This window comes from Temnothorax nylanderi, unplaced genomic scaffold (assembly GCF_030848795.1).
Source record: "Temnothorax nylanderi isolate EJ_2023f unplaced genomic scaffold, tnyl_v1.0 TNYL_tig0023_pilon, whole genome shotgun sequence".
NCBI lineage: Eukaryota > Metazoa > Arthropoda > Insecta > Hymenoptera > Formicidae > Temnothorax > Temnothorax nylanderi.
The window spans coordinates 1,809,381-1,835,799 of record NW_027249085.1 but is presented as its reverse complement, the minus strand read 5'-3'; the positions used below and the strand labels follow the sequence as shown (position 1 = coordinate 1,835,799).

General features: G+C 37.9%; 3 protein-coding genes across 6 annotated transcripts; all 3 read right to left on the bottom strand.

Moving 5' to 3' along the window:
• Positions 1-1,785: 1,785 nt before the first annotated feature.
• Positions 1,786-18,786, bottom strand: Pu (GTP cyclohydrolase punch). Of its 2 annotated transcripts, none has more exons than XM_071700876.1 (6): positions 14,530-18,786; positions 13,626-13,913; positions 10,546-10,755; positions 6,551-6,716; positions 5,523-5,639; positions 1,786-4,168 (listed from the first exon to the last, which is right to left on the bottom strand). In XM_071700876.1, the coding sequence occupies exons 2-6, from the start codon at positions 13,801-13,803 to the stop codon at positions 4,039-4,041; spliced, it is 801 nt and encodes a 266-aa protein (XP_071556977.1). In that variant the 5' UTR covers positions 13,804-13,913; positions 14,530-18,786; the 3' UTR covers positions 1,786-4,038. The 2 variants fall into 2 exon arrangements, with proteins under 2 accessions (XP_071556977.1, XP_071556978.1); XM_071700877.1 differs by lacking the exon at positions 14,530-18,786 and adding an exon at positions 14,090-14,465.
• A 321-nt stretch (positions 18,787-19,107) lies between these two features.
• LOC139769624 (saccharopine dehydrogenase-like oxidoreductase) lies at positions 19,108-22,177 on the bottom strand. Its single transcript, XM_071700874.1, has 8 exons — positions 21,985-22,177; positions 21,216-21,398; positions 20,956-21,131; positions 20,566-20,885; positions 20,256-20,402; positions 20,095-20,185; positions 19,750-20,012; positions 19,108-19,479 (listed from the first exon to the last, which is right to left on the bottom strand). Exons 2-8 carry the CDS (start codon positions 21,385-21,387, stop codon positions 19,374-19,376), a joined length of 1,275 nt encoding a protein of 424 aa, XP_071556975.1. The 5' UTR covers positions 21,388-21,398; positions 21,985-22,177; the 3' UTR covers positions 19,108-19,373.
• Positions 22,178-22,669: 492 nt separating this feature from the next.
• On the bottom strand, positions 22,670-26,284 carry LOC139769623 (saccharopine dehydrogenase-like oxidoreductase). 3 transcript variants are annotated; one of them, XM_071700873.1, is made up of 8 exons: positions 26,049-26,284; positions 24,849-25,027; positions 24,570-24,745; positions 24,181-24,497; positions 23,820-23,969; positions 23,657-23,744; positions 23,313-23,581; positions 22,670-23,151 (listed from the first exon to the last, which is right to left on the bottom strand). In XM_071700873.1, exons 2-8 carry the CDS (start codon positions 25,003-25,005, stop codon positions 23,046-23,048), a joined length of 1,263 nt encoding a protein of 420 aa, XP_071556974.1. In that variant the 5' UTR covers positions 25,006-25,027; positions 26,049-26,284; the 3' UTR covers positions 22,670-23,045. The 3 variants fall into 3 exon arrangements, with proteins under 3 accessions (XP_071556974.1, XP_071556973.1, XP_071556972.1); XM_071700872.1 differs by having other exon boundaries at positions 24,849-25,020; XM_071700871.1 differs by having other exon boundaries at positions 24,849-26,284.
• Between the last annotated feature and the right edge of the window lie 135 nt (positions 26,285-26,419).

Genomic DNA, 26,419 nt, shown 5'->3' with positions numbered 1-26,419 from the left:
GCGGGCATGACCACGTTCTCATCTTTCTCTCTGGTTATCAGTCACAAAGTCACAATTATCAGCGAGGTGGCAGTGGTTACATGGTAGAGTGCCAAGACTCGTAATCGCAAGATTCGCAAGGAATCGAGTTCGAGTCCACCTGATCTGCAGGAATTTTAATATTCCAAATTGTACCCCCCGCACGAAAAATTAATAAGAAAGAAGGGATCTCGTGCGGAGAAACTGGACTCGAACGTAGTAAATCCAAGCCACTGGAGAACGCGCTGCAAAAGAAGGCGTAAATATAAATAAGGGACTAACTAACTAACGCTAAGTAATGTCATCTCGCGCAACTCGGTGACGGTGCCTCTACGACTTACATAGGATACAGGAACAGCAAGCTTACGCGATTGTTGCAAGATTCTTTAGGCGGCAACTCCATGACTCTTATGATCGCCTGTGTTGTATTTTAACGCATTTCAAGTGGACCAACGGCTTAACGTTAAGCCTGGTTAAGCCTAAAGAATCTTGTAACAATCGCGTAAGCTTGCTGTTTCTGATATCCTATGTAATTAAGTCGTAGAGGCACCGTCACCGAGTGGCGAGATGACATTACTTAGCGTTAGTAGTCCCTTATTTATATTTGCTGCTTCTTTTGCAGCGTTCTCCAGTGGCTTAATTGGATTACTACGTTCGGGTCCCGCTAAATCAACTAAATAAAATTTTTGCCACTGTTGCTGTATTTTTGCTTGAGAAAAGTCCAATTATCTCACAAATTTGGCGACCCAAGATAGAAACATAGATGACAGGATAGCAAAAAGTTAACTTTAAAAGGAAAGCAACAAAAGCGGCCTTCCCCCGTTGTCCTCGTTGTTCCATCAGCAGAAGTCGGAAACCCACGGATGGAGGCATGATATATCTTTTTTATCAGGGTGACGCAGGGAATCTGGACGCTCCAGACGAGGTATGTGGCTCAACAATCATGAAGAAGATCGAAATATCGCCGTTGCCGAGATTTGGGATATGATTTAGGTGACGTTCGATGTGGCAGATTGTCGCTCACGATTAAAAAAATAAATATAAAAAGGACTTAAAAAGAAAATAAGAAAACTGGATTGAGAATACGCAACGCTGAATTTGTTAACTTTGTTCATTTTTGTATGCTCTTGTATGCTTCTTTTTTTCCGTATCGATGTTGTAGCGGGATTTTTTATCCTTCTTACATATCTTGTGTATTTTACTAACGTTTTGAAATCACAAACATGTAGAACCCAAAATAAAAACTGGAATGATCTTGAAAAGTGGGATATGCAAAGCACGGAATTTATTAATCTCGCTCTCTTGTTTCATCGATACCATATTAGTCTCGCGTTAACTCTCAATAATCTTTTCTTCTCCCAACACCAAATTATAATTAACACGTGCGAGAAACGTGTGATTCATCGGGAATAGATACGAGGTCTACGAAAGACTAGTATGGAATTTGGGTTGGGGACATTATTTCGCGAGAAGTGATTTGTATCACGCAACAGCGTAACACGTGCTACTTGATGCTCGTGCGTGTAGGTCAAAGTGTCTCGATTAGGCCATTAATGAATACTTGATCGATTATCGCCTAAAGTTTCCGAAAACGTGCTGCATAAAAATTCACCGACGTGCATATTTTACAGGCTAGCTAAACTATTACGGGAAGAAAGATGCACTCTAAATTGTGTAACGTGTTCCTGGAATATGCAAATTTCTATTATTTTTATGGCTACGTACAAGAGGAAAGAGGATAAACTGGAAAGAAGTAATGCCCCGTCGTTGAAAATATAAATATAACTTTTTATATAATATTGTCAGAAAAATATTACAAATATTGAACGTTCACTTTCATAAGTATAACTTGAACATCTCTCTCCAGCCTTTCACGTTCAGAAAGCATAATCGGAGAATATACCGAAGCTCTATCACTTCAGTCTGTTGAGGCAGGAAGTTTTGAATCACATATTTTAACAGAAATCGATATGTACATAATAAACTGCGTTATCCTATTATATCGTTAAAAGTATCAGTAAAAATCTCGATGTGAGGTGCGGTACTCGTGGACTAGCCGCGAGCACGCAAAAAGTTAAGTGCAACAGAGGTAACATCTATGTAAATTTTCACACTTCCAGATAAAATATAAATCTTTTGTAATCGCGCGGATTCAACAACTTATACGATAAATAAATTCGCGAATAATAACATCTTCGCTTTAATTAACGTAGAATACGCAAGGTAAATTAATTTTAGTTTAATGATATGCATTCTGTGAATGTTGAAAATGGACCTCCGAGGGTGGACGATTTAACTTTCCCTGGGAAACATCTCGACGGATGATTAGGCAAATGCGGTATATATACTTTGGAAACAATGTCTTTTGGAGCTCGTCACGATGCGCAATGCATGGCTGAAGCACTGCGCATTTCGCAACGATTTTTTTCGCGAGTTCTTTTAAAATTAAATCAAACTAAGGCGAGAAGATCACTCATTGGAGAAGAATGACATGTAGCGTTCGATAATAAGCGCATTTGAAATAATGTTTCTTAAATGAAACTACTAAGATATGTGAATGTTTTTTTACTTACAATTAATTAAAAGGAAGTTCTTTGACAAATCACGTTTCAGAATTGCAAGTATATAACGAAATGTTATTTTCCGGTTAATTTTAAATAGATAATTTATTTCGATGCATTTTGACTTGAGGCATTGAATTAATTTTTGGCAATATCTTTTCAATTCTCGCCTTAATCACAAAATGCGCCTATTAATGAATACCAAACGTGACGAACAAAATTTTATAGGCGATCACGCGACGCAGATCGGCGACGATGCGAAACCCGTGGCTGTCGAGTTTCGCAGCTGCGGAAAAAACGCGCGCGCTAAAAACGACGAATATCGCAGAACGCATGATGTAAAACTGTGAGTCCCGAAAGCCCGCACGGTCGATGCAAACGGACGAAGGAGTCGAACGCGGTTCTCTTCAAAAGAATTCGCTAATCTACAGGATATACAATTTATTGTCACGAGAACCGCGTCGACTGTCGTGTGGGTTTGTCATTGACCGGAGCCTTCCGTTGAAAAAATTTCCTAAAAAGCTTCTTTGTAAGTGACGAGTTCACTCGGCCAAAGGCGCAGCGAACGTAAACTCTTTAACTCTTTAGTAGGATTGTCGCTGATCCAGCAGCGACTTCCTGGTCCCACACACGTATTTTATCGCGTCGAATAACTCGTCCTCGGAGTAAATCGCTAATTCCTTTTCGCTATAGACGTATATAATAGTAGACTAAGCATTCCCATTTGAGATCTTCCGACAAGATCTGAAGGACAGAAGATATGCTTGCAGTGGAGCTTTCCTTTTCTAACATTTAAGTTAGGATACGATTAGAAAAGGAAATCGCCACTGCAAGCATATCTTCTGTCCTTCAAATCTTGCCGGAAGATCTCCAATAGGAATGCTCAGTATATTACATACGTCTATGCTTTTCGCAGTTTCGCTGTCCCTTCGGCGCCGGAATGCACGTCGCTCGTCACTCTCGTCGCAACGCGACGAATCGCTCGCGAGTCATCCGCGTCGTCATTCCGCAACGCACGGGCGACGGGCGTCTTCGCGGATGACCACGACGCGTCATAATCGTCGCTATTGTCAGTGTCACTCGATCAGCAGTTTGAGCGCGTCCTTATCAGGGCGGGACGCGCGTCGAGCGTCGTCTCCACCACCCGCTATCGCGCTATCTTGGTCCCGGAAAGCGATCGCCCCTGGACTTTCCCGATCGTATTTCTGATACAGAGGCACGCGGAAAACCGTCGTCGAGGTCGACGTACGATTTTCTTTTTCGAAGAACAAGCGGAATGTATACGGGAAGGACTTTGGCGCGGTGGCGGCGACGACGACGACGATCCCGAAGCCCTGGGGGCGAGGGCTTCGCAACGAGGTAGCGGTCGGATGTCGGAGAGCAGTCGGGGTGTCACGCGTTGAAATTTAGTGGTCCCACGGTGGCCGATGATAATGACACCGCGACGCGATCCGACCGTTTACTTGTTGTGCACCAGATTCAGGAATTCCTCGCGGGTCTTCGGGTCGTCCCGGAACACGCCCAGCATCGTCGAGGTCACTGTCTTGCTGTTAATCTTCTGCACGCCCCTCATCACCATGCACATGTGCCTGCAATGTATGCAAAAGAATTTTTTTCCTTTTCCTAGGTGCGTGCATGCCGTATATATAATTAAAATCGCAATAAGGAAATCGCGAAAAAAAGATCGGACCGTTAGATCTCGTGTTACAGATATACCTTGATGCCTTCGCGAGAGGGAGATCTTATCGATTCGCAAGCAGGAGGATTTGATTAATGTGTATCATATCGCGAACGGGTTCTCCGGCTTGGGGAAACCCGCGCGTGCCCCCGATGTCGTAACACGACGACCGCGTATCGCTCGTGGTGGTCCGTAATAGCTCTGGTCTGTTATCGGTTTATTATTTTCGTAGAATAAGTCGACTTATACATATAGTCAGTCATCCTCGCGGCGCGGCGAGTCGGGCGGAAAAGTAGTGTCTATAAATTATTTGCGCAGACCGACGAGAATAGCGTCGGTCCCTGCGAGAATAGCACCGCGTTAGGAGTTATTAATTATCGGTTTATCATTCTCGCGGGATAAATCGGGCGGTTCAACCGCGGCGAGGCAGGGTTAAATTATTCGCGCGCGGGGGGCTGGTAAAAATAGTGCCGGTGCGCGCGAAAATAACGCCGGTAATAGCATTACTCGCGCGATAAGATGACAAAAATACCCAGCCCTGATAAATCTGCGTGGATAAGTCTTGGCAATAGCGTTACGAGCTATTTGCGCGAGCCAGTCGCTCTCTCGGGAGATACTCCGATTAATTATCACTGATATATCTCGGAAAACCGCAACTATCGGAAGTCGCGCGCGTGGTCTTCCTGAATTATTCACGATTGTGTCGGGCGTGTGCTCGCGTTTTCCATATTAATCACAGGCGACGATTAATAACCCCGGCTGACCATCGAGGTGACACTTACGCACCCCCACGCGAGATTTATCGGTCGCGCTAATGCATACGCCGTGTAACAAACAACCGGATCGTTACGTGAATGCTTTAATTATGTGCAACATTCGCGCGACGGCACAAGGTCGTGTTCCCTCGCGATCGTTCCACCTGTGAAAACTATTCCGCGAGCCGCATAGCCGCTGATCGAAAGGAAAGCGGCCTTAACTGGCGAACCGGCTCGACATCGCAATATCGCCCGAAGTACCGACCTACAATTAAAAATCATATTGTGTACATATACATTACGATCTGTTTGTAGTTATATTATAGTTGACAATAATTCCGATATTTTTTATCCTCGCGTTCGATCCCTTTACGTTACCCTTTGTAAATGATTCATGAGATCGTTTCGTTTTCAAATGGTCCCACTTGTTTCAAGCGAAAAAATCGCTTCGCCATTCACGTAGTTGAAGCGATTGAAATTTTGTGATCTATCATAAAATTTTATACGTACACTCCCTCAACCACGACGGCGACTCCTGCAGGCTGCACAGCCTTCGTGACCGCTATCGCGATTTGTTTCGTGAGTCGCTCCTGCACCTGGAGTCGTCTGCTGAAGATCTCCACGATTCTGCGAACAGGAAATTCTTTTTTCAAAATGATGTTTAGAAACCACCGATAAATCGGGGTCGTTAAAATTCGGGCCGAGTGCATGCAAATATTATTTCTTCCCAAATCCATTATCTAGAAGAATGCTCACAAAAGCTAGGGGAAAAAAAAGTTAACGGTTTTGAAGTACGTTGGACAGCGCATCGGAATGCCATCGGTCCTGTTTCCATTATCGACCGTTTACTTCGCTTTTAAACGGGCGTTTAACGAGTAAACGGAGATCCCGGGCCGCTACGCGCGTGAAAGTGTCTACGGTCTTAGGAGACCAGTCTCGTCATATTCTTTCTTTTCGCCTTGATATGCCACTGATCAAGGCCAGGACTAGTGGACGTGCAACTCGACGAAATTGTCCAAGCGTCGACCGCGGATTTCGGTGAATAAAGAAGCGGAGTTTCCTCCTTTCTTATTTACACGATCGCAATTTGTCGCGCAACGTCATGCTTTGAGAAAAGGAAAAATGTTGTATTGTACAAATATGTACATCTGCATTATAATTATAAATTGAAAAAAATATATTTTTCATCTATTTTTCACTATATTAAAACATATAATTCTTCGGAAAGTAACGGCACATTTTGACTTGATTTTACTATATAAGGTCTTTTCATCGAAATCGAAATCTTATGTTGAGGCTTTAACTTAGGAGACTAGCATCTTAGATGTTTATCGGCTAGAATCATTATCAATAAATAGTTCCCACGCATGAAAGAACGACATACGTGGTGACAGAGCAATTAAGTGGTTCGTCCAAGTGGAAGAGATTCGACCTTCAATTGCGAATAATCTATACTTGATATCGAGTTAATCAGTCGTGAAACTCTAAAACTCGCGGGAGACTCGATAAGATCCTTAATTAATATTTAACGTAATTACCTGGCGAGTTTGCTGAGGCCCAATATTTTTTTGCAGGGAAGGTAACCGATTGAAACCTTGCCATAGAACGGTACCAAATGGTGCTCGCACATGGAGAACATCTCGATGTCTTTTACCACAACCATCTCATCGTGATCCTCGTCAAATATAGCGTCATTAATTACATCTGTAACAGTCAGAGTAACATTTTTAGTCAAACTTGGCCATATAAAGATTTCGTCAACAAATACAGACTCGCCGACGAGTTTCGTGAATTAATTGCAACATTTCGCATATAGCATAATCAGGTATATCGAGGAGATCTTTGCGATCCTTTTAATTTGACGACATACAAAAACAGCTGAGAGCATTGTTTCACGAAAGAAACGTTCTTTCGTCCTAGCGGGCGGGTTATCCTGGCTGTGATTTATTCGATATTGACCTACTTACTGCACCATGGATCCTAGTGGTAGTGTGTACGTACGAGCGGACGGTCGGTACGTGTCTGCAGCTAGATAATGGTGGTGCTCTCCGCGTTTCCACGGCAACCTTAACAAGAAACACCCTCGCGATGACCGACAACGATGAATGAAACGGATTCACCTAACCGGCCGCGATTGAGCTTGAATTTTCCAAATGGATCACGCAGACTCTAAAGCTGGCTCTAATCACCATTTCTAACTTGTCGAATTTGACGTGATCGTGGAATAGCTTTCAGCCTCCAGCACAAACGCGTTAACTTCCAGCAGAGATGCGTTCATCATATTCTTCGCGAAGCGTACAATTGAATCTCGTATGATATTTATTTCTTGGTAAATGCACAGCCATAGGATAAGTTAGCGGCTTTGTGGAAGTGAAGCAATTTCCTTTCCTCTTGTATCTCCGCGCTAGGGGATCCCCTCTGACTATATAGACCTTCGATTCCACGACCCTATGGTTAAACGTGATCGGCTTAGCCGATTCGATTAACTTTTACAGGTTGCCACGCGTATGGCATTTTAAAAATTCCATTGCGTTAGAAATCTCACGGAATTTATCGACCAGAAACATATGTGTATGTATTTATACAATATATATTTCTTTTATATGTCATATATGTCTGTATATATGAATACAAAATTATAACTTAAAGGAAATTCGAGCGAGCATGCAATGGGGCGAGATAAAAGCCACAAGTGGAATTGTTCGCGCTAGGGGGTGATTCGGTGAGGGTGGTCGAGCTTTCGTACGAAAGTGCCTCTTGTTTCAGATTCACCGTACCGACGTTAATCGTGAGAGCTTATCTCGAGGGTCTCTCCGCTGTTCAAGCTAAGCCGAAGTGAATTAAAGTCCCCCATTCCATCACCTACAGATGCTCTTAGTTTCAGACAGGTTCGTTAGAACGATACTTGATTATCGTGCGAGCGATTCGGGAAAACAGCTCGACACAAACCTATAAAATTTAAAAAAAGAGAAATAATTCTTGGATCATTGGAATAAATAAAACTCGAAAAAAATGCATGAGAAAATCGATACGAAATTGACTGCTTTAATTCATTAAAGTTTTAATACGAATTAAATCTCTATATCGTTAATCGTTATCAAAAAGCAAGCACGTTACTCGCTGTTAATTAATATCGCTAAAATCGAAGTAAATGCATATCTAAATATCTCGAGAGTCGTCACAACGATTTGTACAATTTAGCATATTATGTTGGATTTCCTTAGCTAGAACGAAATTGTTAAACGAGGAAAAGAACTCGTTCTCTGTATCAACTGGTGGTGAACTTTTCTACGAATCTCCGCAAACCTCGTAATTGTCCGAGCACCGTGACATTTATATTGAATGTACGTGACGCGGAGGAAGAAAAGGAAAAAGAAAGAGATGAAGGGGATTTTCCTCTCAAGCTGTGCCTCGTGCGCCCCTGAGAACCCCATTTATACCAAGAGCTTTACGCTCTCTTTTCTGTGAGTCGCACTTAAGTCCCACCCTCTCACCCCCTCGACGTCCCATTCTTTTTCTCTCCACCGCTTCCTCATTCTGCTCGCGATAGAGAGCGAGTTGAAAGTAAAAAAAAAAAAGGGGCGAGAAGTGTGGTACTTTCACGGAGTACAGGCGCGCCTCTGTAATTTCGCGCTATTATTATTCGCAATAAAAGAAATCTCGTTGCCGCGTGACGATTTCCCAGTTAATTACTTTATTACCCCCGCAAATTGTACCCTTGACTTTGCTGTAATTCCTTCATGTCTATCACGTATATATCCATCACGGAAAGCTAAATGCGTCCTGGATTTTTTCAATTTTCAACTAGTGAAGAACTACCACTCTTTCTTTTTCTCAAACTCGTTATGAGCTTCGACGAGATCGCGTATAATATCTACAATATAGATATTCTTCAAATTTCTATATTAAAGTTTTTTGATTAATCTTGAAAAGTAATCAATATTTCTTTAAACTCTATTACATATTTCGTAAGTTTGAATATAAGCTACATATTTCTTGCTTTATAAAATAATAGACTTATAATACCATCTAATATTTTAGTGTTATTTATTGTGAGCGTAATGTTAATGTGATTGATGATGACGTGGGTATATCGCAAGGCATTCCAAGCAACTTTGAAGAAATTTTCCCTGGCGTACGTTGTAACACAATGACAGCACATATATTACATCCCAACGTGTACGTTTAGATATGTATACATTACATCCCTAGTATTCTTCAGATAACATGTGTCCACCGAAAGTGTAGCATAAATATATCGCCAAATGTAATTTTAAGTCTTGTTATCGAATTCTTGCTATCAATTCGAATTCATGTTCCTATTATCTTTGCATCCAAATATTCTTTTTTTTTTTTGTCAATCTATATACTTCTACTTTACAAGAAGATTATGTATCTGTCTCGGAAGTCTCGAATTATCCAATCTGATAACATGTGCCTTTCGACTAGCGTGTCAAAGTCAAGAGCATTGTTTGCAGGAAACGGAGGCTCTATCGATAATCTTGCCGGTCGTAAAACAAAATGTCATAACGATTCGCGATCGCGACGGTAGTCAGATTTTGCAGAAAAGCGGCCGCCGCGCGATCGGCTGCCGTTGTCATTAAGCAATAATCGATGGATCGCAATCGCGTGTAATTGCCGCTTGTAAAATTCATACTACACGGATCTTCGAGCGCAACCTTGCGTTAGCCGACCGTCAAATCAAGGCTGCACTATTTTCTCTTTTTTTTTCCTGGGCATATACATCCGCAGACGTATTAGTTTTGCAATATTTCCAGTGTCAATTCGAAAGGAGAGCAGTTTCAATAATTCTGTAATAAACATACTGACAATTCCGACTTTTACTTCTTTTTAATCTATTGTGCAAAAGCAACTGACTGCGATTAACCTTGAGAATTTTTGATAAAGATACATTAGCTATTTCGTTGATATATCTTATAAGTAATGACGTTCAAAATTTCTCAATAATAAGATCGAAATCGTCACTGATGTACTATATTATTTTAAAATTCGCGATGTTAATCCATTATTTTTGCCCCCCGGCAAACATTTTCAGATTAGATTAGATATTTATATTTTTTTTCATTTTGATTAGATTAAATTTAAACATTTTTATTACGTAGACAATGATCTCTCTCGAAAAATTTAAATTGTTCGAACTTTAAGCTTGAAACTTAAATCATTCTTGCTTGAGTCATTTTTGTCAAAAGTTGAAGGATAAACGATGCAGTATTATTTGTACGTATTTGCATTTGTGCATATTGCTTTCTATTATCGGAGGCACTTTGCAAACATATTACATAAAGGCATTTATCTGTAATGGATAGATGTATAATATGGATACGTAATAGACAAAATGACGTTGCAAAAAATGAATTTACACTATTTTTCACTAAAACTTTCCTCAATTTATGAATTTTTAAATATCGCAAATCAATCATGAAAGAAAGAGGGAAAGAGAGAGCTCTCAGAAAATGTTCTAATTATAATATATAAATTCTTATTCAATGTAATAAAGAGTAATAAAACTTGCCTTCGAGACTCTGATCGTAGCCTTTCGTAAAGAAGAGCATGGCCTTCGCGGCTCGTTCCGGCGTTTTTAGGAGTCCCTGTCGTTCCGGATCTTCGCCCAGCGAACTCAGGAGCAGCTTGTAACTTCGGGACATTTCCGGTAGCATCGCCTCTCGCGTGGGCGGTCGGTGGTCCAGCTCTAAATCGTGATGGAACATACATTTCTCGTGGCCTGAAACGCAAAGAAAACGCAACGCCGATTAGCCTGGAGAACAAAACGATCGTGTGGATGCCGATCGCATTTTCCCGCCCACGATCGTCGAGGATTTTCGCTGGACGATAACTCTGGAACCAACAACGTTTCAACATCTTTGCTATCGCGTGTCACGACCCGTGAATCGCGTCGCGCGCATATTCACGTATAATCACGGAATAAGCTGCGTGCGGTCACACCGCAATTGAATGTCTTGCGCTCATTATGCATGAGATAAGATTTCTTCCCAGTGAACAAAATGTTAGCGACATGCCAGCGGATTCAATCAGATATTTCGTTTATCGTGTCCGCGTTAAATCTTCTGTTCTGTCGACAGAGAACCTGACGTAATCTGACAGCAGACCGGCAGCAGAACATAATCTGTTATTTCATAATCATTTAAACGGGATACTTTATTTATGTAAATAATTACGAAACGGCAGATTCTTCTCGTTCCCGTTGATGTATCGGCGCATTTCGTTGGCAGATTCCATAATATTTCCACTGGCGACATTTGCAGCTTCGTAAAATCTGCTTTCAATTTGGGTATCTCAGATCGCTGAGAAGGCTGAACAGTCTGATTTATCTCACGCGTGTGGACGAGTCAAGTTGACGACAGCATATCTTCGGCGAGTTCTCTGTTTTCCGCGACAGCTGCGAAACTTTTCACGAGTCTGAGATTTTCACTGTCGGAGCAAATCTCGCAGAGGTTCTCAGAGCAGATGCGGTACGAGCAGCTCGCGTCGGTTGGCTCTGCATTTGCGTAACTGTTGACATTTCATTAGTCACCGGGATTCAATGACCGATTCGATCGATTTTCACAATAGCCTGTGAAGTTGATCGATTCGTAGACTCGCGCGTGACACGCCGTGTACTTAGAAATTATGACGAGCTGATTAACGACTTAACTGTGAGGGCGAGTGATAAGAATTTCGCGTATGCATCCGACGACTGTTCTCTTTGGACGAACCGCTTAAGAAAATGGTTCCGTCGTGAGAGAACAAAGTGGCGTACGCGATTAAAATAGTATGCGTTTCCATTTCGTGTGCGTAAACGGTGCGTAGAAAGTGCTCGGCAAAACAGATTCAAGGTTTCGCGTGCAATATTATTCATCGACTCGCGAGTGATCGGCTTCTCTAAGACGACGACGACGACGACGAGAGAAGCGCGTATTCATGTTGGAAACTCAGTTAGCCCGTCTCTTCCTAATGAACCGTGTCAGGTAATTGAATCCAGTGCCGACGACAAAGCGGTCATTAGAGGCAATGTGGAAAATTCGTTCGATACGACATCGAAAGAATACCAATTCCATTATCGAATCCCGCTAATTTCCAGCGTGGAAAATAATTCAATATTTGCAGAAACTAATAGCAGAGAAATGTCGAATATGTTCGTTTCCACACTTGATATGCAGTAGCATTTTTAACGTAATGAAATATTCATAATATCCGTTATTTCGAAAGTTCAGTTCATAAGCGAGAGATAGTGCTTTTAATTGTCGTGAAGATAGAAACGTATCCTTTCTTTTACGTTTAAAAATATCTCCGCGATAAATTGAATCGACTAATTATGACGATTTCATTAATTGTCTCTCCGTTTAATCAGGCTTTCGAAAAAAAGTTATAACGCAATATCGAATTGTTCACGAGGCTCTCGAAACCATGACCGATATTTTTATTGTCGCAATGTTTTTAGTGATTCATTGATTACATCTTTCTTGTGGAATTTTTTTGACATCGCTCTACAATATCAAATTACGTTCAAGGAATGATTTCTCACGAGGCTTTCGAAATCACGACCGACCTTTTTATTGTCGCAGTGAAGTTTTAGCGATTTATTGATTACATCTTTCGTCTGAAATTTTTTTTATTTCGCCCTGCCACGTGTCACATTTTTGTAAGTTACAGTTATACGTTGCACATCACCATAACTGTACCCCGGCGATGTGCCCATACTTGTTTATCGCGATCATCGCGATGTAATTAATACGAGAATAGTCCTTCCGACGACCGTTCATCAAAATTTATTACGTACTGATACCGAAAAAGATTCACAGATAATGATATTCCGTAATTGATATTGTTACATACACAATAATTTATCAATTCTTAAATGGATGAATTTTGTATCCATGAAGTAAAAATATATAGCAGCTAACACGAAAACGTCTAAAAAAATATAAATGACTTTTACTTTTTCAAAGACTCAACTTTTAATTTTGTGATTAACCCGAGAATATTTAACTGTTTCTTTTTGAGAATGACGTCGTATCTCTAATGAGAATCTCATAAGGTTACTATATTTCTGCACATTAATGCTTTTTAAAATATTATCATAAAATATTAATGCGTTATAAAATATATGTCAAAAAATAATTATATGTATAACATGGCCAATATAATTCTTGAAAATTTGAGTGGAATCTTAAATGTCAGCATTTTATATTTTAGTTAATTATAAGTGCGTAAATATCAATGGAATTTCGTAAAGTCCATTTAAGCCTGACGCGTTAAAACGAGATACGAGCGAGAATTACGTTATATTGTGTTTACGTCTATCGATCGGCTCGAAAAACAAGAAGCAACACTCGACGCGATGCAGTAATTGCGATACACCCTCTATTATAATAATTAAAATAACTCGCCTGTCAATTTTGCACACAAGTACCTTCCGTAATTCTTAACAAAGATGCGTTATGATCAACAAAATTCAGCAGATTTGCATTCAATGGGTCATTTACATCAAGATGAAACGCAACTATCTGTAATGTTTCAAAAAGAATTAATGCGATAGAATAGAATTTTTCATGACTACGTGATTGTTTTTAAAAATTATCATGTATTTCGTACCTTTTGTCGTGGATGTACGCGGTGTTCTTGGTGTACCGGGGACATCCAGATCGGTTTCTTCGATATTGTCGCTCCACGAAACCGCCCTCAATGGTAAAGGCTTCTTGATCATTATCGAATTATCATCCTCGCCATCATACATCTTCAGCTTCGCGCATTGGCTCGATACTCCGTTCATGATTGATAATCTTTCGCGTGTCGATCGTTCGATTCTTGGCACTTGGTTCCGATTTGGAAGGTGAGGAGGTTTCCGGGATACGTCGAGCGGTTTGGGATAGTTATACCCGTCTAAAAAGATTTAAAATGTATTGTGAGAAACGTGTTGATAAAATTAATTGAAGCGATCAGATGCAATGTATTTTTGTATAAACGCTTTTGCGTTACTGAATGATATTAAAGACAGATGTTTCAATATTAAGCAACAATATTATCTATTATATCATAAATAACAAGTAACATCTTACGCGTTGATCTATTAATTATACAGAAGGATCAGTTCCATATTTAAATTACAACGATAATGGGTCCATTAATTTATCAATTAAGGGCCGGTTGTTCCAACGTGTTGGTGAACTAACTAATAGACAAGCAGAAATTTCTAGAATTAAAAAAATCTTATGGTCGTTACTATATGTATTTTAATTTGATCCTCTATTCATCCAAAGAGTCTCTCTCTTCACTAGACATCACTTGCAGCAACCGCTTGACATTTAACATTTATCGTATCAAGAACTTATAACTCCGCGTCACGCACATGAAAAACAATTATCGGGGTACCGCTCGCGAACTGGGAAACTTCCCGAAACAACTGAGTCAATTTTTTTAAAATACACAGCATTTCAATGAACAAATTTAAAACGTTCGCACGAAACAGAATCAAAAAGACTCCTGATCTCGAACTTACTTCAAACACGACTCGTCGTCCTGCGGCGGAAGGAACTGTTCTCGTCCTGACGACGAGTGAGGAGGATCTCGGAAGCTGCGCGCCGGCAAGGGCCGCGCGTGACGCACGCGAGGACGGCGCGTGCAGAGCAGGACAGGTGGAGAGACGGTTGCGAGGAGAGAAGCACCTGTACCGCGTGCGACGAGCGACGGACACGCGGAGGAGCCGCGACGTGGGCGATTCTCAGGACGGGCGGAGCGCGACTGATGCGAGCGTGGACCGAGCGACGGTGGTAGCGGCGAGAACGAACGTCACCCGCGAGTCCTTCCGTATATATGCGCGCGGTCCCCGTGTCTCTCTCTCTCTCTCTCCTCTCTCTCTCTCCTCTCTCTCTCTCTCTCATTCTCTCCCTCCGGCCGCTATTCCTACTGTATCACAAAGAGCCGCGATATTATTTCGCGTTGGAGATTATGAGAGAGAGGAAGAGAGAGAGGGATGATTTTCGTCTCCTCTGCGATTTGAAAATGCGTGCCAGGATGCGGTGTATCTGGACATTGCATTAGAATATCTGGATATCAAAGTCATTAGAATATTCCCAGGTGGCAGGATGACGTCTAAAGACGTCTTAATGACGTTTTATTGACGTTAGAGATGTCATTAATACGTCATTTGACATCACTCTGCTACCTGGGTTATCTCGCATCGACAGGAAGTAAGATTTTCGCGGTCATGTTACCGTGTCTCTTATCATTTCGTCTCTTTTCCTCCCTCGTGCACCGCATTTATGATCGACAATGAGGAAATGATTTCGCGCTAGGACGCAGGATGACTGCCTAGTCCTCGAGACTCGAGTGCATCTGGGGAATTAATAGAATCATGCCCTTTGTACCCTTGGATTTCCGCTATCTTTTCTCTTAGTGTGTTTTGCATTGATCTATCCACGTTTCTTTCATCCATTCTATCAGAAACTTCGCGTAGATATTATTATAAAATATTATTGTAAAATTAGAGTCTGAAAAAAACCTAAAACATAAAAAGATCTAATAAAATTTTATAATTAAGAAATTAGCTTAACGAAATGATATTTAATTGGTTAAATAATTAATTGATAATTTTTATTGGTTCATCAAGGAATTTTAGTCGATTAATTGAATAAAAAAACGGAAAAGGAAAAAAAAACTTTTTGTTAGTGTCTATAAATTCTTACGTAGAGGAACTCACTGATATTAGGCTATCTCGTTCCGTCGTCAAGGAAACCCCAGCTTCCTTTACATTAGCTTAAGGTATAATTAGAAAAACCCTTAGGGAACTAAATCCGGGATTTCCACCTGGTTGATTCTCACAAGGAGAATTTCCTTCCATTGTCACTGCAGAACAATATTGATTCTCCGGACTATTAAAATTTTGTTAAAAAACTCTATGTCTGTATATGCATGAAACGCATACGCATTACAATTATCTATTACAATTCATCCTTATAAAAGCACGTTTAAAAAGATAAAATTCTATTCTAGCCCAAGATTAGGTTCCCGCAATTAAGATTCCATTAATAATTGATAATTTATACGATATCCGAGATGTAAGTACACGAAATGGAGGTAAGAAACGAAGAATGTGCAACGGGCGTAGCATAATGATCGACTTCGCGTCCTTTTTTTTAATACGTAAGATAATGTAGCAAATATGTAAAATATAAAATAAATGGAAAATTAAATATATGATATGCACGCCTTAATTAATCCATTTTTGTCGTGTATCAATCGCGGTGATTAGATAGGTCTAATCTACACACCGAAAGTTACACTCGAGATAACAAGGAGAGAATTGCATTATTTTCGCTTCGCGGGAGATCTTTGGCTAACAACAAGTAGAATTTACAATAATATTTATCAAGTCAAGATGTAACGATTAGATAACGGAATGAATCACCGTTTTATCCAAGTGACACACGCACGCACATCATCGGAGTGTCCTGTGGACTTCGACCAAAAAGGGAAATAAGAGAAGCAGGAATATATAGGGTAAATGGGTTTTGCAAGAGAGTCGGAAAGTATCTACGTCATGATGAATCCCGACATCAAACAACCGGTTCTTATATATGCGCGTTGTCTTTTCCTCAAGAGAAAGAGGCACGTTTAGAGGCACCTCACTCATATTTCCTCGATATTTTATTTTCAACTCTTGTGAAAAAACGTAAAGGACCTGTATACTCGGCATCTTCCAAGTTTCTCATCCACGGATTCCCAGGTAGCAGAGTGACGTCAAATGACGTATTAATAACGTCTTAATGACGTCCCTAACGTCAATAAACCTGGGTTGTTTCGAGCTTAAAATTTCGACATCGTTGTCTTCCTGAAGAAAAATGTCAAAATTGTCAACATCTTCTCTCTGTTTACATACGGTATATGAAAATTATAACAGTTTGAATCGCGAACAAAGAAATATTAATATCGAGGTGAATTCACAATAAACGAAATTATAAAAATGCGAGACAATATTAACATTCTATACTTAGTACACATTATAAGCGACGTATTAAAATCATTCACCGACACGACTACTTTAGTTTCTAATTCCTTCGAGAGATAACTTGATATATATCTAGCGAAGGATAATATATTAAGCCCACTTTAGGCAACCTATAATCCGCGTCAGAAATCAAGATACAATTACATATATTTTCTAAAACGGGCCTCGTAAACTCTGTTGTTGTCGCGTTAGGATCTTTTGATATTTGTTGATAGTATTATCTCTGTATTGAGAAGAAACAGATATATCGCTCAAGTTAAGATTTCCATGAAACATATCTTGCTTTATATCCCGTGTGTAGTGAGCATAGTAAATAACGAAAACCCGATTCAATGTGCGAAGAATGATATACAATTCCTATAACTGCGCTTTATAGTCATACCTGGGTAGGCACAAGACTGGATAATATTGGCTATCGCGTCAAAAGACTATTCTCACCCTCGATAGTGAAAACGCGCATTACCGAGCCGGCCTCGATACTTTTTGCCGGTGAATGCCTGTGGCTTTTTGCCAGTCAGCATATGAGAATTCATAGCAGAGGAACTCGATTCCTCGCGGCATGCTTCCTACATAAACATTCTTCGCAGAAGAGTAACAGGAAGGAAGTTTACAAATCGTTCCTTTTAAAGTTAAAATTTTTCCATAAATGGAATTTTTCTTCATGAATCATTAAACTATATAACGACATGTTATCAACAGTTATTGTTCTTGATGATAACATATTGTCCTGGTCTTCAGCTTAAAAATATCCTGTATAAATGTAATATCGCCATCCTTCTACTTCCAAATCAGAGAAGCACACGTTCATCGTTCTAACTCGACAATTTTCATTTCTTTTCGAATTATTAAAGATATATCTTTAAAAAATATTAAATGATTCCATATAATCGCAATCAATCGAGATACCTGTCCTACAAGTTGCTCTATTCAATTTCTCTCCTTATTCATGCGATTTTGAAATTCATAAATGTGTTTGCGACAAGTAAAGAACAATGTCATGATTAATCCTAAAGAATAAAAAACATCCTGCATGTAAATATGTCATTCTGTCGTCCTCGGAAGTTGTAGATCTCGTATTTCGTTCGATTTCGGATCGAAAGAAAAAGGGAGTATCGTGATACTGCGTTTTACGGTAGAGCGGATAGACCGACGCGTTTCATGTTAACTCGCTCTCTTTTTTTACGACAAACACGACCTTCCGCGGAAATAAGAAGTCGAATAAATTATATATCTCGTGCGAGAGTGATCGCAACGAGCGACGTGTTGTACACCTAATCTGTATGATCGTCGTTGGCGATCGGCAAGAATCAAGTCGTTTTCCTTCGCAGAGGGATTTTACGCAAACGGAATCCCCCCGGATGACGTATGTAGACGCGTTGAATCAGTACGCTGACTAGATGATTCTGAGATTTTTACTAAAATTGCAATTTATATAGTCTGCCTTTCTTACGAATGGTGCGTATACCTCGTATACAGGAAAGTTACCCAGGAGAAAATGCGTAATTACGCGCATAGTGCATGCATAATACGACGCTTCTTCCGTGACACATCATGATCATATTTTTTTCTCTTCTCCACTTCGTTGTTATTTCGCTCTTCCAATATTTTTTGTTATTTCTTTTAACGTTCCTGAAGTATCTTTGCTGGTAAAAATAAGATTACGTGTTCAATTAATGAATAGATAGATAAAGTATAAATTAAGAACATTATGTCATAAAATATAACATAAGAAACTGTAAACAAATATATAACTGTGGAAGAAACAACTGACAAAACATTGTAAATTTAAATTTATAATGGATTATATTATTCTAAAAATATGATACAAAGATTGCATATAATATTCGAATTCAATCTTTTAAAAAAATAGGGATATTATTAAAATTTGAAGAATTTTTTATTGCAAAATATATAATTAACGTTGTTTTGAACGTTTGTTTATTACATTACAGACATAAATGATTTATTTTAATAATAGTAAAAATAAAAAATTATGTTAAGAAGTTTAATATCAAATTATATTAAATTACACCACATGTATTAAACAAGTAATGATGAAAAGATGTACAATTCAGCAAACATTGTATTATATTTTATATAAATTTTATATACATCATAAATCTTTTTCTCATTTTTTATGTAGCAATAAGTAATGTTTATTAAACTGTAATAACATTTTAACATTCATATTTTATAAATAATACCTTCCTCTTGAAATATCATAAAATACATATGTATAGACCATAAAGTTCAAAACCACAAAAATATTAATATCAAAATCAAACGTAATTATAAAGCGTGTTAGTAAGAAAATATTACCAATAAGAATTGTATATTTATTTTTCGGTAGATGATATTACCTCGAATTTAATATTGTGTTTATTCATTTGCTCGATCAGAGACGTTTTACCAAATGCAGCACCGGGAGTGAGCACTCCTCCACTGTAAAGATATAACAACACAAAAATAAAGCCGAAGTTCAACATGTAATTATAATAATTATTATTTTAATTGCTTATATTATAAACTGGAAAATTTTGAAAAGTTTTCAAGTAATGACTATAGGCCTGTTCGTTTTTGCTGCACTTCTAAACTAGTGCAATAAGTTTGAATGAAACAAATATATTTTCTTTCAGTTCAGAAGTGCAGCGAAAACGAATAAGCCTTATGTTAGACACGAGAGTTACATTAAGTAATTAATGATTCACTCACTTGTCAGGTATTTTGTCACTTTCGTTAAGGATTGTAATCGCCGATAAGATCACCATGATGCTAGTCCCTTCATATGCGGGAGAATCACCGGTGACTTTGGTGATTACTTCCTTATTAGGTGGATTTGTGTGTTTATCAGTAGGTTCCGCCAATTTTTCAGTCCATCCACGGGCTTTGAACGTTATAGAAAAGTGTGTCGATTTTAATGTTTCCATATTCGGATTCTCGTGGCTGATAAAACCGAATGAAAATAAAGATGGATACTGCAAATATCGCGTTTAATTATTTCATATTAATCATTTTGACCTAAATCATTTTGACAATCGTAAATATTTTGAAACGTACTTTTAGAAGTATATTACGACCGCATGCCATGCGACTCATGATTAACAAAAACATACCGGCAATAGACAACATCAGGAACGCAATGAAAGACCTAGTAATAAACGTACATTAGCAGATATTACTTCTCAACACTTGTGGCATTTTATCGATATTGTACTGACTTCAACGTGGCATAAACTTGAACTTGCACAGGCCTCTCTTTGTACTTGTCATACAAGAATCGCTGTGTACGAAGAGCTAGTGGACGATCGGCACTTGGAAAATGTACAGACCATCCTTCAGAGACATCACTTCGGTGAACTAGACCTCTGCAATGAATGGAATTATTAACGCATCATCAATAATATAATCACTATTTTTTTTGTACAAGCTTTGCATAATTTGTAAATATTTGATACGCATCAAACCTGACTTATAATTGACAAAATTATAATTTATAATTGTATACGTAACGTTTTGAAAGATGCATACCTTGGTTTTAATTTTGGCGTGAATTCGGGCAATTTGGTAGGATACAATTTTTCGCGTAATTCCCGTAGTTCGTGTGCATGAGCCAGACTATATATCGCAGATTCCCAAGTTCCATAATTCAGATACGGACTTTTGTTATCAGTGGCGGTTGACCATATCGACATGTATACTTCAACATCATTGACTTCTCCTCCAAATTTCTCTTGCGTGAAAATGATTCCCAAATCGGTAGGGACACAGTCAAAGCCGCAAGCGCTCACTACGTAAATACCAGCTTCTTTAGCTGCCTCGTTATATTCCAATTGCATTTTCTCCATGAACTGTAAAATATTGAAAATATCAGAAATCATCAATCAATGGTTGTACCGTTGCGAACGTATATTGAACTACCTGTTCTTCACCAGTGACATCAACGTAATGAGTACGAGTAGCAATGCACGCTTTGATAACTGGTTCTCCATAAAGTCTGAATGGACCGCAACAGTTGATGAGTATTCTTGCTCGCTCCGTCATTTTCTTGAGAGACTCCTCATCTTTTATGTCAGCCAGAATAATAGGTACATCCTCTGATAAAGTAACATAAAAACGTTCGCTAATAATAAACAAAGTAGTCGCTATCATTTGCAATTAACTCTAAGTTTTAAATATACCAATATCTGAGGCAAATTCCTTAACAACCGCGTCTAAAGCTTCCTTCCTACGACCAGCAATGCCAAACTTCATTTTCTGCTCCTTGCACATATGTGTCGCATTTTTCACTACATGTTTTCCAGTGAATCCAGTAGCACCAAATATTATTATATCTAAACGATTATTCGCCATTTTCCTGCAATCTATAGCAAAATAATCATTAATATCTTTTATAACTTACAATTAATTTAATGTTTTTTGTTAACTTGTTGAATAAATCTCATAGAAAATTAAAAAACCGCCTATTAATACCTATAGATTTATCACAAATTCATTAATGTCTATATTATGAAATTAAATAAATACGAAAAATAACAATGTACTGAAAGTAAAGCACTTTTAGAAACCAGTTTTAAGGACCAAATCATGTTGACAGCCAGTTTCATTTATTTATTTTGCATATAAACTTTGCCCACAATTCATATTTGTTACATAACGATTAATAATTATGTAATTGATAATTATAAATTATCACAATCAATGGCAAATATCTACTTCTAATTGCATTTTGTATCTCAATGTCAATCTACTCTTCGATAATTTCCACCGGCTACAACTTAAAAATTACGTTATTCCTCCGTTCCGTCGTAATAGCACCGTATCGGCATGTCGCAGCTCATGAGCACATACAAGGCATATATATGTGAAAAAAAAAGATCGTAGTTCAAGTGCTTCGATCATATAAGATATAAACTCTGTACAACATGCAAAATATAAATATGTACGTACACGAAAGTATCACGATAATCGAAGCAAATTAGTGGCCGAATAGATCGGATTTCCCTTTTAAGAAAGTGTGTCCTTCGGCCTGCCGGCTGCCACGAAGCGATTAGCGATTTGCGCAGATACGTCTACAGGCGTCTATGACCGTCGATGGGTATCGATAGGCGAGTCGACGTTGTACTCGACGTCGACCGTCGACAAAAATGGCATCGTTTACACATTGCTGGAGGAAGCGGCGCGCTGGAGAGAGGGGCGTATGAATGCGCTTATTTAGAGCGATGCGCGCCTTTAATCCCTCCCGTTCTCATTGCGTTTGAAATCTCATCTCGCAACTGAAAATCTCTAAGCAAACAAATTTCTGCGTCGCTCGATCAACTTGACAAATATATCAATCGTTTTGAATCCGAACATAAAAAAATCTCAACTATATTTCTTTATACCTTAGTACGAGTTTACATCGTCATGAAAAAACTGTCTTGCTTTCTGAATGCATGCTACTATTTACACAAATAAAAATTACAAAATCGGTTTCATGCAAACGTGTAAAATAATCTACAAAATAATTTATTTTATATATTTTTTATGAGACATTGAAATAATATTGAGTATGCAATGTCGACAGTTTCGGATTGTAAAAAAAAACTATAAAATCATACAAGAAATAAGGTAGATAAATAAAGAACAAATTAAGTTGTGTTAATATTGCGTCATAAGTGTATAAATATAAGGTTTACTTATTTTTATTCGTTCCAAGTAAAACAAACAATTAAAAATGTAATTTTCGATTACCTTAATATTATAAAATACACAGTACACGCGCTTATAAATAATTTTCTCTTGAAATATCGTGAAATAGGACATATAATACAGAGTTGAAAAACACACGCGCGCGCGCGCGCGGGTGGTGTGTGTGTGCGTGTGTTATATATATATATATATAATATAGAGAGCATAAACTTTACCCAAAAACTATAAAAATGTTAGTATCAAAGTCAAACGAAATAATATAGTGTATTAAAAAAAATCTTGTCAGTAAGGATTGTAAAAGTTTCATATACTACTTATCTCTATTTCACGGTAGATGATATCACCTCGAATTTAATATTATGTTTATTCATTTGCTCGATCAGAGATGTTTTACCAAATGCAGCACCGGGAGTGAATACACCTCCGCTGTAAAGATATAATAACAAAAATAAAGTCGAAGTTCAACATGTAATTAAAATTATTACATTTCAGTTACTAATACTTCAAACTGGAAGTTTTTAAACCTTCAAGAAATAACAATGATAGACTTGAAAGTTAGATTAATAGATAACTGATAAATTACTTACTTGTCAGGCATTTTATCAGCTTCATTAAGGATTGTAATTGCCGATAAAATCGCTATGATGCTAGTCGCTTCATATGTGGGAAAATCACCACTGACTTGGGTGATTACTTTCTTATTAGGTCGATCTGTGTGTTTATCGGTAGGTTCAGCCAACTTTTCAGTCCATCCACGGGCTTTGAGCGTTACATTAAAATTCATCGATTTCAACATTCCCGGTTTCAAGCTCTCATTCTCTTTCTTCACTGAACTGCACGAAAATAGAGCCGGATACTGCAAATAATATCGCGTTAAATAATATTACCTTATCTAAATGATTTTGATAATCGCAAGTACTTGCACACATACTCGTAAAAGTAAATTACGACCCCATGCTGTGCGAGACATGCATAATAAATTTATACCAGTAATGGCGCCTTTCAAGAACTCAAAGGACCTAATAATAAACGTACAAAATTTAACAGAAATTATTTGTCAAGATTCATGGCGTTTCTATCAGTATTGTACTGACTTCAACGTGAGGTAAACTTGAACTTGCGCAGGCCTCTTTTTGTACTTGTCGTACAAGAATCGCTGTGTACGAAGAGATGCAGGACGATCAGCAAACGTTAAATATGGCACGGACCAGCCTTCAGAAACATCGCTTCGGTGCAGCATACCTCTACAATGAACGAAAATAGCGGAATTATTAATGCTGCACATCATTTATATAATTACACTTTTTTCTTTTTATATCAATATATGTATATGATTGTCTTGCATAAATTTGTATAATTTTTAAACACTTGGTATGCATATAAAACGGATTTATACTGTGCTTACAACTGACTTATAATGTAACTTATAATTATACGTGATATCTAAAGAAATACCTTGATTCTAATTTCGGTGTAAGTTCGGGCAGTTTGGTAGGATACAATTTAGCATATAATTCCTGTAGTTCGTTTGGATAAGCCAAATTGTATATCAGGGACTCCCAAGTTGTATAGTTCATACATGGACTTTTCTCAGTGTCGGTTGGCCACACCTTTACGTATACTTCAACAGCATTGATTTCTCCTTCAAATTTCTGTTGCGTGAAAATAATTCCCAAATCGCTAGGAACACAGACCACGCCACAAGCGTTTACTATATAAATGCCAGCTTTTTGTGCTGCGTGATTGTATTCTAATTGCATTCTCTCCATAAACTATTAAAAATAGATAATATCAGAAGTCATTATCAGCGATCATTATTTGAGATTTTTTTATTTTTTAACTACCTCTTTTTCGGCAGTGACATCAACGTAATGAGTGCGAGTACCAATGCACGCTTTAATAACTGGTTCTCCGTAAAATCTATATGGACCGCAACAGTTGATGAGTATCTTTGCTTGCTCTGCCATTTTCTTGAGAGACTCCTCATCTTTTATGTCAGCTACAATAACAGGTATATCGTCTGAAAAGATATATATGTAGTATAAGAGTGTTCGTTAGTAATAAAACAAAATTAAAAAATTCGCCATTTCTTCAAAATAATTGACTTAAAATTTTAAATGTACTCTTTCCAATATCTGAGGCAAATTCCTTAACAACCGCGTATAAACCTTCCCTCCTACGACCAGCAATACCAAACTTCTTTTTCTGCTCTTTGCACATATGTGTCGCATCTTTCACTACATATTTTCCAGTGTATCCAGTGGCACCAAATATTATCATATCTAAACGATTATCCTGTAATCTAGCCATTATTCTGTAATCTAGCAAAATGATCATTTATATAATATTTTTCATAACTTATATATATTTTACTTGACAAAACATTATTTTGTTAATATAAATCTAATTGAAAATAGAATTTATATACATACTTCTTATGCGAAATAAATAAGCTATATTATTTTGCCCCTTAAAAGTGATTTCTCTTACTTTCAGTACTTTCTTATTTAGCATTTATTTAATTTTACAAAGTGGACGTAAATAAATCATTTGTGAATATATATTAATAAGCACTTCTTCTAATCTTTTTGCAATATATTCGAAATGTCGCAATAAATCTAATTATTAAACATTCAGCACTTTACAATTCTCACGCAATTCATACGTGTCCTCAAAAAAATTGATATTAAGTGCAACTTATTACATTCCACGAGTAAATGCAATTTATTGCGAAAATCTTAATATAGAATATTATATAAGTCTCAAACCTACTTTATAAGCAATAAAAGGAAAGTTATCGAGTGCCTCAGGTCATTTTAATAAATCAGTTTGTATTACCCATCAGAACTGCAGAAACCAGTGGGCCTATTCTGTAAAGCTCCTTGCACAACAGGCGATAGCTACAGCTGTAGCTTTGTCAGCAACTTTGTCGCTGTCGCTATCGCTATCGCTATCGCCTATTGTGCAAGGGGCTTTACTCTTATATTGTTTCGTTATCGTTATATTTGTGTTGCGCAGATATCATATATATGATAAAAAAGTTGCGCAACGAGAATATATATAACGATAACGAAACTGTCGTTAAGAATTACAGAATAGCCCCACAGAAGTTTATGCCACAATTATTACTGCAATAAAAAAAAAGTTAGAAAATTTCCCAAGAATACTTTGCGAGTAGATAAATACCCGTGCAACGTTTAACCTAGAACTCAGAGTTCCAACTTTAAGATGACAAAGAATTCTGATGCAGTCTAAGCAGTATAACAATTCCCAGATCGTATTCCAAGTCTACTATACATGCAAGATAAAAGCTACGTACTTACTTAAATTTGAATGTTAAAGTTGAATATTCAATTACTTTGATTTGAGAATGACCACTCCCTCAATAGTCGATTCAAATGGGATGCAAACAACAAGAGTGTAACAGCAACAAAAATGATCATGATAAATTGCAAATAATAATGACACAAATATATATGTGTACATAAATATATATATGTAATTTAGTCTGTTGTCCACATATTCAAGAATTCTTTATAGAAAGATATATATGTGAAAATATTACACATTATAATCGCACTCAGTTAAATTTAAAATATTAAATATTTAAATGTGTACGCATGTATGGGAGATCGAAAGATTTTCATAAAAAAAAATTTTTTTTTTGGTATTATGTTGTAGACACAAATAACGC